The sequence below is a fragment of the Otolemur garnettii genome, unplaced genomic scaffold (genome assembly GCF_000181295.1).
Source record: "Otolemur garnettii isolate 467f Iridium unplaced genomic scaffold, OtoGar3 scaffold00077, whole genome shotgun sequence".
Classification (NCBI taxonomy): Eukaryota; Metazoa; Chordata; class Mammalia; order Primates; family Galagidae; genus Otolemur; species Otolemur garnettii.
This window is the reverse complement of record NW_003852472.1, coordinates 842,536-855,833: the sequence shown is the minus strand read 5'-3', so window position 1 is coordinate 855,833 and position 13,298 is coordinate 842,536. Positions and strand designations below refer to the sequence as shown.

The 13,298-nt window shown below is 45.2% G+C and overlaps 1 protein-coding gene across 5 annotated transcripts in view; it reads right to left on the bottom strand.

Annotated features, from left to right (window-relative positions):
• The window catches only part of CUX1 (cut like homeobox 1), a 372,158-nt gene that overhangs the window by 165,485 nt on the left and 193,375 nt on the right, over positions 1-13,298 (bottom strand). For all 5 annotated transcript variants that reach the window (XM_023515709.1, XM_023515710.1, XM_023515707.1 and 2 more), the window contains one exon: positions 3,407-3,485. In XM_023515709.1, coding sequence (XP_023371477.1) covers positions 3,407-3,485 — 79 coding nt within the window. The remainder of the gene's footprint in view (positions 1-3,406; positions 3,486-13,298) is intronic.

Sequence of the window (13,298 nt, the reverse complement as noted above, 5' to 3'; positions counted from 1 at the left end):
CATTGTTGTTTGGCGGGTCCGGGCTGGGGATTTGAACCCGCCGCCTTAGGTGTACATGGCTGGCGCCTTAGCCGGTTGAGCTATAGGCGCCGAGCCGATACATTAATTTATTTGACAAACATTTATGAAGTTCCTGCTACATGGCAAGCACTGGGGAAGACACCAGGAAAATAATTGGGGATAAGACCACACTCATCACGAACCCTCAGCCAAGCCATGAAGGATGCAGACTTACCAAGCAGTCATAACAGGGGTGAACACAGAGTCCTGGGCAAGGGTGTGCGTAAGAAAGGCACGTTCCAGCCAGACCTGGGAGGTCAGCTAAGAAGGGGTCTGGCAGTCCTGCAAGAGCAAAGACTCTTGTGCCACCATGAATTGCAGAAGGTGGGGTGGAAAGAAGCAGATGGAACTGAAACATGTGCTGGAGGTGGGATGGCCAGGACTTGGGGACTGAGTGCTCTGGCATAGGGCAGCTGAGTAGATGGTGCCTTCACTAAGAGAAGGCCGCCTCTGCCAGACACACCAAGGGGCTGGTGGTGCCCATCAGTCATTCCAGAGGGTAATCCAAGAGGCAGTTGGAGATCTAGGTTGGCACTCAGAACTGCAAACTTGGCCAGGAATAAAGCTTGAAGAGTTACCACTGTGCCCTTTTGTGAACTCTGCTGCTGAGGACTTAAGGTTTCGGGCTTTAGGTCAGCTGGCTTCTTGAGTCACTTACCATGTGTGCCAGGTACTGGGCAGAGAACAACAAAGCAAAACCCTGTTTTCAGGGAGCTTTCATTCCAGTGACAAATGACAAGAAAATACACAAGTAAGTAAAATTTCAGGAAGGGGCAGCAGGTGGGAGCTAGTTCGATCAAGTGTCTATGCCAGTTTCAGGCTGGATGGGACTCTGACTCCATTTCTTCCTGGGGCTGCTGCACAGCCCTTCCTGAGCACCTGGACCTGGTTCACACGGCATATAGCTAAAATACCCGCTATGGTATTACCAAGAGCTTCTTCCGTTTTTCTGAGATAGTTTGAGTTGTTGTCTCTTGCCAGTAGGAGAACTTAATGCATCCCCCAAATGTTTCTGGATTCCACTGGATTAAAGTCTGAAGCAGCAGACGGTTAAGGCACCCTGACTCCCCCCACCTGTGTGACTGTCAGTAAATGCACCATTGCTATTGACCAGGCCCTTCCTGGAAGCCTCAGCCACAGGATTACTTCATTTGAGCAATAATCAGACTTCAAAACACAGGTAGAGCACTCTGAGCCCCAGGCCTGCTTTTTAAGTAACTTGTTAGATCTGTCAGACCACACAGCATCTATAAGAAATACCTGGAGGTGGCATGTGAAAGTGATCTACATGAAATGTAGAGTATTTTGATTGGATTTTATTATTACAGAATGAACATCAAACATTATTTGCTCTTGCCATTTTGAATTTAAACTGCAAATATTTATTCTTTAGCTCCAAACGATCATTATGAAGACTATCACCAATATAGGAAGAATGCTATGGTAGTAGTAATGAAAAAAGAAGAATGTAAGAATATAAATATACACCCATGTTATGATAAAAATTCTATAAAGTTTGTATGTGTGTATGAATAGGTCTGCTCAGGCAAAGAGGAACACTGATGAGAAAAATGGTCTCTACTTTTCTATAATTATGGAAAGAGAAACCTAACAACTTGATAGTGCCTGCCCAGAAGAGAAACTTCACTAGTGGAAAATCCAGGTACAAATTCTGCTTAAAAAAACGAGATTATAGGTTATGTAAAAAACAGCAGCAAAGGCTTCTGGGCAAAGATGAAATAAGCCAGCCCCTTCTTGACTGAGTCACCAACCCAACAGGCACAGAGTTCCTGGCTGGAAAGCATTCCCTTCTCTTCTGGATCCTGCTCTGTGGTGGCACGAGCTTCTGAGAACAGGATGGGGTCGAACCCTCCTGAGCATGAAGAACCAACAGAAAACTTAACAGAAGAAACTCTTTGGAAATTGAAAGTTGTTATTTATCAAAGTCTAGGCTGTACTTTTTCCATAAATTCTTTATCTCTGAGTCAGTATGGATATGACATAGTTCAGAGAGAATTCTCAGCCACCATCTCATGCCTGCCAAGTGTCTGATACTTGAGGAACAGCAGGGCATCAGATACCCATTTATTAGGAGAGAGCTGTCTTGTGGGGCTCCATCAGTCTTCAAGGAAGCCCTTGTCAGATACAAACTCTTGTAGAAAATCAAAAGGCACAACTTGGGAACTAAGAGTTAGCTATGTTCCTAAGACAGCAAAAGGTTAGAATAAACCAAATCATCTCCTGCTGCTAGGTATTTCCCACTTGTTCCATTTTACAGATGAGAATACTAAGGTCCAGAAAGGAAAAGAAATGTGATCAAGATCGCATAACAAGCCTGTGGCAGGCAAACCTGGATCTTCCTATTCTCTGTCCAACATGTCTTTTGCTGCCCCTTATTAATCCCAACTCCAAGAGAGAATAGAACGCTATGTAGTGAACCTGAACAAGAACACCAGAAGGTAAAAAGGAGACCTGTTTCTGCCTTGCTTTATTAAAGTAGTCGAGTCACATCACTGATGTTCAGAGATTGCTAATCCAGGCAAATAGGTAACTCTCTCCAGTGGGGATGGGTGATGGCAGTAATTAGGTTTCTGACAACTAAGTGATCTTTCTAGTTTTCTGATCAGTCTCCCCACGACTGAGCTGGGACTCATGTAGTCATGTCTGTCACCTCCCTACAGATTCTAAGTCCCCTGGGGGCAGTGGACCAACAAACAGGACCAGTGAGCTCTAGGTATTGTGAATTCCATCTCACTTTTCTAAAGTGAGAAATCAGAAGCCATCATCTCTCAGAATGCCTCACAAACTATTTTAAATTTTAACTCCTTAGTTCCTTTAAAACTATGTACTTAGTTATAGCTAAAGGAATTACCAGTTACCCTCTGGCTGTAACCCTTAAGTGAAGGACTTGTCTGGGGGGTCACCAATCTTGATGACCTGGCAGGAGAGTGAGGCATTCCAGATATACTGCCAGAGCCATTCCTGAAGTCCTAGAGGTGATGTCTGGCAGCCCAGGAGACTTCTGCACAGCACAAAGACTTTCCTGCCTAAGTCCCACATATTCTATGTCTTCTCTATGGTATGTACTCCATTTTATACCACAGCCCCAGAGATTTGTGTTTTTGCATTTACTAGCAATTACACAAGTACTTTAGCAAGTGCATAGAATTTCCATCCCTATCCAAAGTCAGTATGATGGAGAAGCCCCATTTCCTGGAACTCCGTGGTTTCCTGGGGGAAGTTGTCACGGAGGGTGTATGTTTCTTGGTAAGCTGAGAAGAAGCCCGATACCACCAGCTGGCCAGCCACCACGCCCTGCAGCGGGCTGTTAAGTGCTGGGGCTTACCTGGGACGTCAATCAATCTCTTGTAGACATTCAGGAAGGCTGCCTCTGCCTCTTTGCTTCTCTTACTCAGTGCATCAATCTGAGAGGGAAGGAAAGAAAGAAAAGAACAAAGAGCTCAAAATTTGTCATGAGGTAATTTAAAAATCATTATATATCTAGTGAGTTCCCACAGCAAATGGAAGTCTGGTTTCTCTGCATAGGTGCTTGACACCTGGGCCTTCAGCCTCTCAGAGGAAAGGGGAGAAAGTCTCTGTTGGCCCAGGCCACCAGGGTTAATAAGGAGGCCATTTGCCACACTGAGCAGGGACCACTGGCTGGGCTTTCCACAGAGAAAATGGTCTGGTGTGCTGTGTTCTTCCTGGCCTCTTTCCTTCTTCTCCAGGTACTGATTAAAAGCTGATCGTGCAGCAGAAATTGTGCTTGGGTAAGTGTGGCATTAGAGGGGAGGCAGGGAACAATGATAGTTACTCCTCCTGGGAGCTGGGGTTCAGTGGGGGAAGCAGATATGTCAATAAGTAATTAAATTCCAGCTAGAAAAGTGCCCTGGGGACATAGAGAAAGGGACCTTAGGCAGGAAAATCATCACCTTGGAGCAAAGTCTTTAAGAGCTGTTCTCAGGGTGCACTAATGAGGCAATGGAGAACACATGCAAACACCCAGAGTCAAGTTCTGAAATCTGGAAATTCACAGATCCCCTTTAAGAATTTTATGAAGCTGAGGATTCTCTACCCAACTCCCCCACGTCAAGTTAGGCCTTCTATCCTGGGACACTCACATGTCAGTTCGTGTTCCATCCATGAAATCTAGATTAAGACCCACGGATGGGGCTAGGAGACAAGCAGTTTGCTGGGGTGGGAACATGTACACGTGCCTGGGGCAGGGCAAGCAAGCAGGATCAGATTCCCAGGGCTGTAAGCTCATTCGAAGGAGGATGACCCATCACCTGGACATTGGCCAGAGTGGAAGGAACACAGGAGGGGCAGGGAGGAGACCCCTTGGGAGGGTGCTACCCTTATCCAGGTGAGAAATGTGTAGGGCAGAGTTGGTGTATTGAGGAGGATGGGCCAGCTGGGAGATCAGAGCATACAGTTGATGAGAGGCCCAGAAGAACAAGGTACATAGCTTTTTAGCTTAGGCAACACATGAGGTTTGGCAACCCTGGCCAGGATTTGTTTGTCTTGTGAACTGACACGGCAGTTAGTTTTCCCCAGTGTAGATATCTATTCCTCAAAGAAAGGTGAAGTTTGAAACCCTCAAGCATGCCAAACATATATCCAAAGAGCTTCCAAATGCTGGATCAACCTGTTACAGTATTTAGCTTATGCACAACTGCTGAGAAACAGATGCCATTTTATACCCGAGGCATGCAAGACTGTGCATGCATGAAGTTCATAATGGCTCAGGAAAAGGACATTAAATTATATATTCCTTCTGTCCCCTCACAGAATGACGTTCTCTCTCTCCAGTGTTATTAAGGAGGCAAAGGAAATGGTTTAATTACAGGCCTCTCACCTGATTAAGGATGGACAGACACTAAGGGACAGGGACAGGGAAAGGGAAAGGGTGAGCAAGGAGCATCTGGGAAATCCAACACAGAGCAAACAAATGCAACACAAGCATTTCTAATTTCTTACAACTTGTAGTCCGAAATTCCAATTTGAAATCAGTTGTTTGAAACCCAGATCTCCCACCCCCAAAATAAGGTTGTGATTCACAACCATACAGTCCACAAGGACTATTGATATAAGACAGCCCTCTCTATTTTAAAAATAAACCTCCCTTTAATTATTAGCAATTCATGCTCACTGTATAATTAGAGAAATATCAAAAATATAGACAAGAAAATGAAAATCATAATTCTGCTATTCACTGGTAGGAATCATACTGTCTGGTCTGTAATTCTCTTCAATTTTTTTTCCTAATTAAAATACACAGCTGAAGGAAAGGCAGGCACATAAGCAAACTAGAAACAGTAGATCAGGGTTGTCTAGGGCTGGGGGTAGGAAAGAGTTGGTGGATGTTTCGGGTTTCTTTTTGGGGATGATGGAAATGTCCTACAATTGTGATGGTTACCTAACTTTGTGAATATAATAAAATTTAATAAACTGCAGGCCTTAAATGTATAAATTATATATGAATTATATTTCAATAAATGTTTAAAACAATTATAATTTGTTTCAAATGTGTATTTGAAATCAAACTATATTCAAAATTTTGTATTGTACTTTCTTCCACTACCATACATCTTTTTAAATATCTATTATAAATCTTGGAATATGTCTTATTAGCATTATTTCAACTGTACCTAACCACCACACATGGACGTTTGGAGTAAAATTTGGATTTCCAGCTGCCTCTCTGGCTGTCTAGAATGCTCCCTGCCTCTCCTAAGAGCCATGTGGCTGTGGGCAGATATCTTGACCATTCTCTGTGCCTCTTGATGCCCACACAGTGGCTTCTCTACCCAGCTTGGGATCTGCCTAGGCAGGTCCCTCACTTTTCAGGTATTCCCACTGAGGGCATGGAGTATAGCTGCCTCTCTGGAGGCAAAGGATGGGCTCTGGAAGGATCCTGAACACTGTCCTTCTCTCTCCTGTCTGAGTTGTTCATGGGCAAATGGGGGTGGGGCCTGTAATCCATATAGCACATTTGGAGAGTAGAATGAGTTGAACTGTGTCTCCCAAAAGATGCTGAAGTCCTGACCCCCAATATAGTGGAGGAGGCCTCATTTAGAGATAGGATCTTTGTAGGTGATCATGTTGAGACAAGGTCATTGGCATGGGCCCTAATCCATTATGACCTGACAAAAAGCAAAAGCGGACATTTGGACATGGTCACAGATAAGTACCCAGGAAGAACTTCACATGGAGATGAAGGCAGAGACGGGGTGTAGGAGACACCTGTGAGAAATACGTTGGTGATAAGGGAAAGGGATTTAACATCATGTGATGAGAACACCGACATTGTAGCATAGCAGTCTCTACACCTGTGGTGTATTACATCTATAAATAACCTCAGGAGAAGCAGCTGCAGGATCTGAGAAAAGGGAACTAAGACTGACAGACTGCTGCTGGGACACTCGCTCCTACCAATATTAACTGTGACTTTTAAGGTGCTTTGGTACCAGAACCAGACCTGTCCTGAGTAAGGTGGTGCAGCGGCCTGTGTCTGGACAGTTGAGTGGGCCGGGACCAGAGACCCAGCGTCCTGGCTCCAAAGGCCCTGGGGCGGGGCTGGAGATAGGATGCCCCCAGGACCCGACAACAGGTGATATGTCTGTAAGCCAAAAAGTACTTAAGATCACCAGCAAACCCCCAGCAGCTGGAGAGGAGCACAGAGCAAATTCTCCTTCACGGTGCTCAAGGGAGTAACCCTGCTGTCACCTGGGTCTCAGCTTTCCAGCCTCTACACCATAAGAGAGTAAAACTCTGCTATTTAGTGACATTTGTTAGGGCAGTCCTGGGAACTGTGATTCTGAAGGCTCCTCCCATTCCTCTTCCACAAAGGCAAGAAATCCAAGCCTCGTCCTGAGCGCAAGGCCAGGCCAATGAGTTTCCTTCTCTTTAAGGGTCTTGAAGGAGATGAAGAGTACTCTATGCTTGGATGAGCTTCTATGTGATGAGGTCCCCTCACCTCCTTATGAGATTTGTAGAACTTCTGTAAGAATTTGTTGATTCTGGGAATTTGGGTACTTTCTATGGTCCTTCATTTTTTGACTCCTCCCATGGTCACTGGCCTAGACAGAGGGCAGGCCTCAGAGCCTCCTGAGCTTGGGTTTACCCCCTCTTTCTCCCAGCCTAGACTACTGGGGTGGGCTGCCCTCTCCCCACTATGGGTGTGAACTCCACACTACAGCCTATGACTTGCTAGTTCCATGCTTTTGCTTACCTGAGATACCCTTTCCTGGCATCTCTGTTCACTCCAAACCTATATGCTGCAAGACTCAATGTAAGTGCCACTTTCTCCAGACTATGTGCTAGTTTCCCCTGGCTGGCAATATTCTGAGCTTGAAAGGAGCCAGGTGAGCCACCTTTGATACCAGCCCCACCTTATCTGTACAAGAGGTGAGTCAGTGCAAACACCATGGTGACTGCTACGTGGAAGGGCTTCCCTCCAGGTGTCTATGTGGCTACCAAACTGGGAAGCAGGTCCCCCTGTGAGAGTAGAGTCAGTATCCTGGTTGTCCTTATGCCCTCCACCTGCCACACCCACCCTCTGTCAGTATGTGGCCATTTGCTGCATGCCTTTGGAGGTGGCAAGTCATGCCTGGGCATAGCAACTCCCTACAGGAAGGAAGAGACTTGTGAATGAGAAGAGGTTTAAGGTAGGGTCTTAAAGTAAGGATTGTTGGATGGTTAAGAACTCTAGTTTTAAATCCAGTAGTTAGGAGCCTGGCTACTTTGTGCACACATGTCACCTGAGGGAGAGATTCCCACGGCCTTAAAACCATTTGCAAGAAGCACCTCTCTAAAGGCAGGACTGGGGCAGATCTACTTTTCATGCTCACCTCCTGCCACTCCTCATACTCCAGCCACGCCCGGTCACTCCCTCTTCCCTGAATACATGAGCAATTTCCCTTCCGTCTGGAAGGCGCCTCCCTGGAATGCTCTCTGATCCCAGGCTCAGCACAGGGATCCACTCCCTGCTGTGTGGGACTGTCCTAGAGTTCCGGAACTACAGACAAGGCTCCTCCCCGGGAGTTCCTGAATTCCTGGAAAGCCCAGACTGTGCTGTAGTATCAACTGCCCTTCCTCCCAACCATGAACACACAGTAGGTGTTTAATACAGTTTTACCCTGTTGATGAAAGTCTACCTCGATTGGTCAACTGCTTTATTTGAAGAAGTGAGAAATGGTTAAGAAATCCAGTTTCAAATCTTTATAAAAATGCTTAATATGCAAAGAGTTCTCTGTTCAGTAAGAAATTGTTTCCTGCACTGTGATCTGATGACAGCTGCTTGGCTGGCGGCAGCCACGGGAGTGTCTTTTTCCTCTGCACACACCCAAGAGTGCTCTTGTGGCGTCTTCCTGCAGGGAGCCACACATCCTTACTGCAACAACATGCCTAGTTGCTTCTAAGGGACTGAACTGTTACCCTTTTATGTTGAGTTCGGTTGTATGTAGTATTACATTTAAAGACAACTGTCTACATGAAAGTATTTTATTCTAACTTTCAATCAGTATCTGCTTACAGCAGTATAAAAACCCAGAGTCTAAGTTTGAAGACTAAGTTCACAGAATCCACGGGGAGACCCCTGAGATTCAGAAGGGGTGAGAAAGTGTCTATGTGTTTGGTGCCAGCATAGTGCCATGGGTTTCGGCATATGGTGCTATTGTTCCCAGCCATACAACTTTGCCCACTGCATGTGATGTGTCTCACGTGACAGAAACTGCCAGGTTGGTGTTTCCCCAGTGGAAACACCATGGGAATTGCTTTGACCAGTGGTATGTATGTGACAGTGCCATATGCCACGTCTGAACATAAGACTTAAGAGTCACAACTTGGTTCAGATATTGCGATTGTGCTCTCTTCCGTGAGAACATCTGACTTGACAGAAGCTGCCTCTTCCTCTGAAGATCTCCAAATGATTACCACCCAGGGTGCCAGGGCAGAATCACAACCAACACGTAATATGACCAAGAATAGTCTTTTGTTGCCACAGTCTACTAACATTGAGAGCTGTTTGTTACTATGGCACCATCTAGTAAAAGCTGACTATCATGGGTCTTAACAAGTGGCAATATCTCTGAAAAGGTAGCAAAAAGTAAAAATATGGACTAAATAACCAATGTCTTGAGAGCCAAAGTATTTGGGTTTATTTGTTAGTTTTGATGCATGGTTATTTTTGTCAAGAGGTGGGGGAAGGAGATCATGGTGAAGAAGAGTAGAAAGGACCTAAATTTAAAGCCAGAAAACTAGATTTAAGACATGACGCCGTGATGTACTGTAGAACAATGAGCCAGCTATGGAGTTTCTGCCTCTCTGAACCTCATTTTCCATGGCTAGGAAAGGTGAATGACAAGAATGCCCATTCTGCAGGTACCCTGAAAGGATGGCATGAGGCAGATATGACAACAGTACAGCTATGAGAAGCTATTTTCCAGTGTGGGTGAACATCACTGATCCATGAGGTGTTTTAGAAGAACTACCTGCCACACAAATACCTATCAACTAATTGTGTCCACGTTGTATAGGGTCAGCATGAGGGGAATTCATATGCTCAGAGCATTAGTTATTGCACAGAGGAAACTTTTAAAAGAATTTACCTGTTAAGACAGTCTCTGTCCCCCCCCCCGAAATGAAAGATACTTTCTTAAATACCATCTACAATGGGTTGTTAACAACTCCATAGGGGTTTGCTCGTGCCTTAAAATAACATTCCTTGCAGGAAATCCCTGCAGTAATCAAAATCAACTTTGGAGTTATAATTTCATTTCTACCTCTGATATTTCAGCCTTAACTGAAATTCCCTCATGATGTGTAGTGGGGGTGCTGAAGTCAAGCAGCCAGTGATCACCCCCTCTGTAGCCCCTCCTCTCCACCAAGCATGATGTATCCTCCACAATAGCCCTGGGTCACCACCCTCCCAGAGCCTGAGCAGAACTAGGTAGCCATCTTGCCTCAATGGCTTCTCTTTATTCCCAAGGGATTCCTTGGGAAGACAAGCATGGGGGAGGCAGCTTCCTATAATTAAAAGCTTTAAGAAAGCCTTACTATCCACCACAGTTTATCTGGTCTAAACAGTGGGGAGTCATGAGATAGAATGACAAGAACCAAACTGTTCTCTAGTTTGGGGAAGAGCAAACTAAACTGCCTTTGTCAGAATAAGACAATCCTGGTGAGGCAATGTTAGCAGAGCAGAAAAAGATGGAGGTGCTTTGGGGTTGAGCTACTAACTGTGTGATGTCTCTAAAATGGAAAAAAAGAGGACCACTTCAGAGGCTTCCTCTGAATACTAAGAAGAATGTATGCAAAATGCTCACACCTGGGCCTGGCACATAGTTGGCCCAGGATACTCAATTTGTACAGGGTGAGTTCAAAACCCCACCTGAGGTGGGGGTGTCTACACACCACAAGTCTTGCACACCCAGCTCGCAGTGAAAAGGATGACATTCTTGCATGCTGGTCTGCAGCAGACTTCAAGGACCTTCACAGGGCCCCTAAGAGCAGGTGTTGCTCTGCTAGGTCCCCCACGTGCCAAACAACAAAGTGCCTTGGCACACTAGTTATAAGGCACAGAGACAATAAGGTGGACTTTTACGAGAGCCTAGGGATACCAGGAAAGCATGAAACAGAAAGGGGGGTCTTCAGACTATGTGGGGATAACTGTGGCTTAAAAAGTGCTGTGCGTACTGGAACAAGAAAGGTTTATCTTTCCAGGGTGCCTCCTGGGCCACAATGCAGGTGAAGGCCAACGGCTGGGATATGTTGTTGGCATACCAGGGTTTGAGCCCCACCTCCAACACTAAAATAGGTGTACTACCTTGGCCACTGAATTAACCTTTCTGGGCCTCAGTTTCTTTCTTTGCAAAGTGCTTCTCAGATGTTGTGAAGTTCAAAGCTTTGGCAGCAACTTGCTAAATAGTGAAGGAGCTGCCATATTACCACCTCCACTTCTTTGAGGCAGGAAACAACCAAGTCACTCAGAACCTGCCCTAATCAACTCTCACCCCTTATTATGATAAAACCCAGCACTGTGCACAGGGTTGGGTTTAGGGCCTGGGCCTACAGGTCAGTAAAAGAACCATTTGTCTTGAAGAAAAGACACACTTGAGGTTTGAATCCTGCTCTGGTATATACTGGCTGGGTTATTTGGAGGCAAGTTACTTAAATATTTAAGCCTTGGTCTCTTCATCTCTTAAGTGAGAGGAACAACCCCCTCCTTGTTGAGTTTCCATGGCAGTGACAAGAGAACTTTCCACATCGAGTATCTGGCACTCTAGACAGAAACCAAATCAACATCAGTAACTTTTCCCTAATAAACCCAAACTTAGCACTTTCTTTACACTATACCACAGGTTCACTACCAAACTGAGCAGAAACCCAAAATGCTTCAAGTCCTAAGGGACCAGAATGCTTAAACAATATTTAAGACACTGTGGTGACAATGGCATATGTAGGGACAATCCACAAGCCTGTATACCCTGGGAGTTTATAAGCTAATAATTTAAAAATAAACATAGACCGTTAAAAGAATTTTCAAATCGATGTGCTCTGCTGGACTAGAGGCCAATAAAAGTCAACAAGAACTGCCGGTTATGACAGAATAGTTTTATCTCACTCTTAAGCTTGGTTGCAGATTTTTTTCAAGAGCAAAACATGGTCTGAAGGGCCACATGAACTACTAGAAGTCAACTGTGAATGACCAAGGTCCTGTACAAAATAGACATGTACACAGGCCAAAGCTTCAGAGTTCTAATTTTAGCTCAATATGGCCATGTAAAAGGAACACACATATTTTCTGATAAAAGTAGCAGGCAGCCCAGTAATTTCCCTCTATGTCTGTTTAATGTTTGGCAAAGGACTAGTTCTGCCATTGTCATAAGAGCTGCAGGGAAAGAAAAGAGAGAACCCCTGAGTGTGGGGAGCCCCTCGCCCCAGCTTACTGGCTGACTCTGAAACCATATAGAGCAGTGGTTCTCAACCTTCCTAATGCCGCAACCCTTTAATACAGTCCCATAGGTTGAGAACTGCTGATGTAGAGAGAAGAGAAATTGGACATGGGTGTGGGAGCCTAGCCGCACCACCAGCTTTGTTTCTCAAGGTTAAGTTCCTTCATGATTTCTAATACCCAGGATAGGAATTCAGGGAGGCTGAATCTTACCTACGCTACTCCCCATCACATGGCACTAAACAGGATTTACTAGGACATCCCTTGCTGCTCACAGCAGGATGGACAGATTCCACAGGGCAGTACTGGTCAGAAAGACAATGCACTCAGGCCTGGGTAATGGACATAAAACTCCTTCTTGTAGAAACTGACAGAAGTATTCCTTAACTACTCCCACTTTCTGCAAAGTTTCTAACAGAGAAGAACTAGAGAAGCCATGGAGAATGAGTGTGAGAATGAGGCCACAGGGAGGAGATGTGTGGCCGAGGACACTACAGGAATAACAGCAAAGATGATAAAAATAGCAGCAAGCACCTCTACCCTGCCTTGTGATTTACAAAGCCCTTCTGCGTACATCTGACATTCTGCCTGTCAACATGTATCTGAGAGGCTGTCTTGGGGAAGAATATTAGCTGTCATCTCTCTTCCCAGAATGTAAAACCAGAACCAACAGGTAAAAGCTACAGGGAGGCAGATCACAGCTGCAACAGCGGGAAAACTTCTGCGTACAGCAAGGCTTCTCAGAGGAGGAAGGTGCCAGCTGCCTTTCTCACTTACTAGTTCATTCATTCCTTTACTCTGTCAATAAAATTGTTTAAGGAGGCTAAGGAGGCTACAATGTGCTTGGTCAGTGTTCTGTCCCATCCTGTGGGAGACAGAGATTCCTACTTCTACCCCTAAAGAGCTCAGGAGTGGACAGTGTTGCCCTCCAGGGGTAAATCACAGCAGGGTGGGAATCTGAGATTTTAAAACACCATTTTTATGAGTAGATAATACCAGGGGTGCCAAAATAAGGGTATGCACATTGTAAGTAATGTTATCTTTGTACTGTATATTATATTATGTATATACTTCGAGCATCTTGTCATGGCAGGAGTCAAACAGGACTTGTATTCATCTTCTGTTACTGGTCTTATTGAGTATTACAATTTTAATATAGCCTTTTCCGGCTCGGCGCCTGTGGCTCAAGTGGCTAAGGTGCCAGCCACATACACCTAAGGTGGCAAGTCCGAATCCAGACCGGGCCTGCCAAACAACGATGGCTGCAACCGAAAAAAAAAAA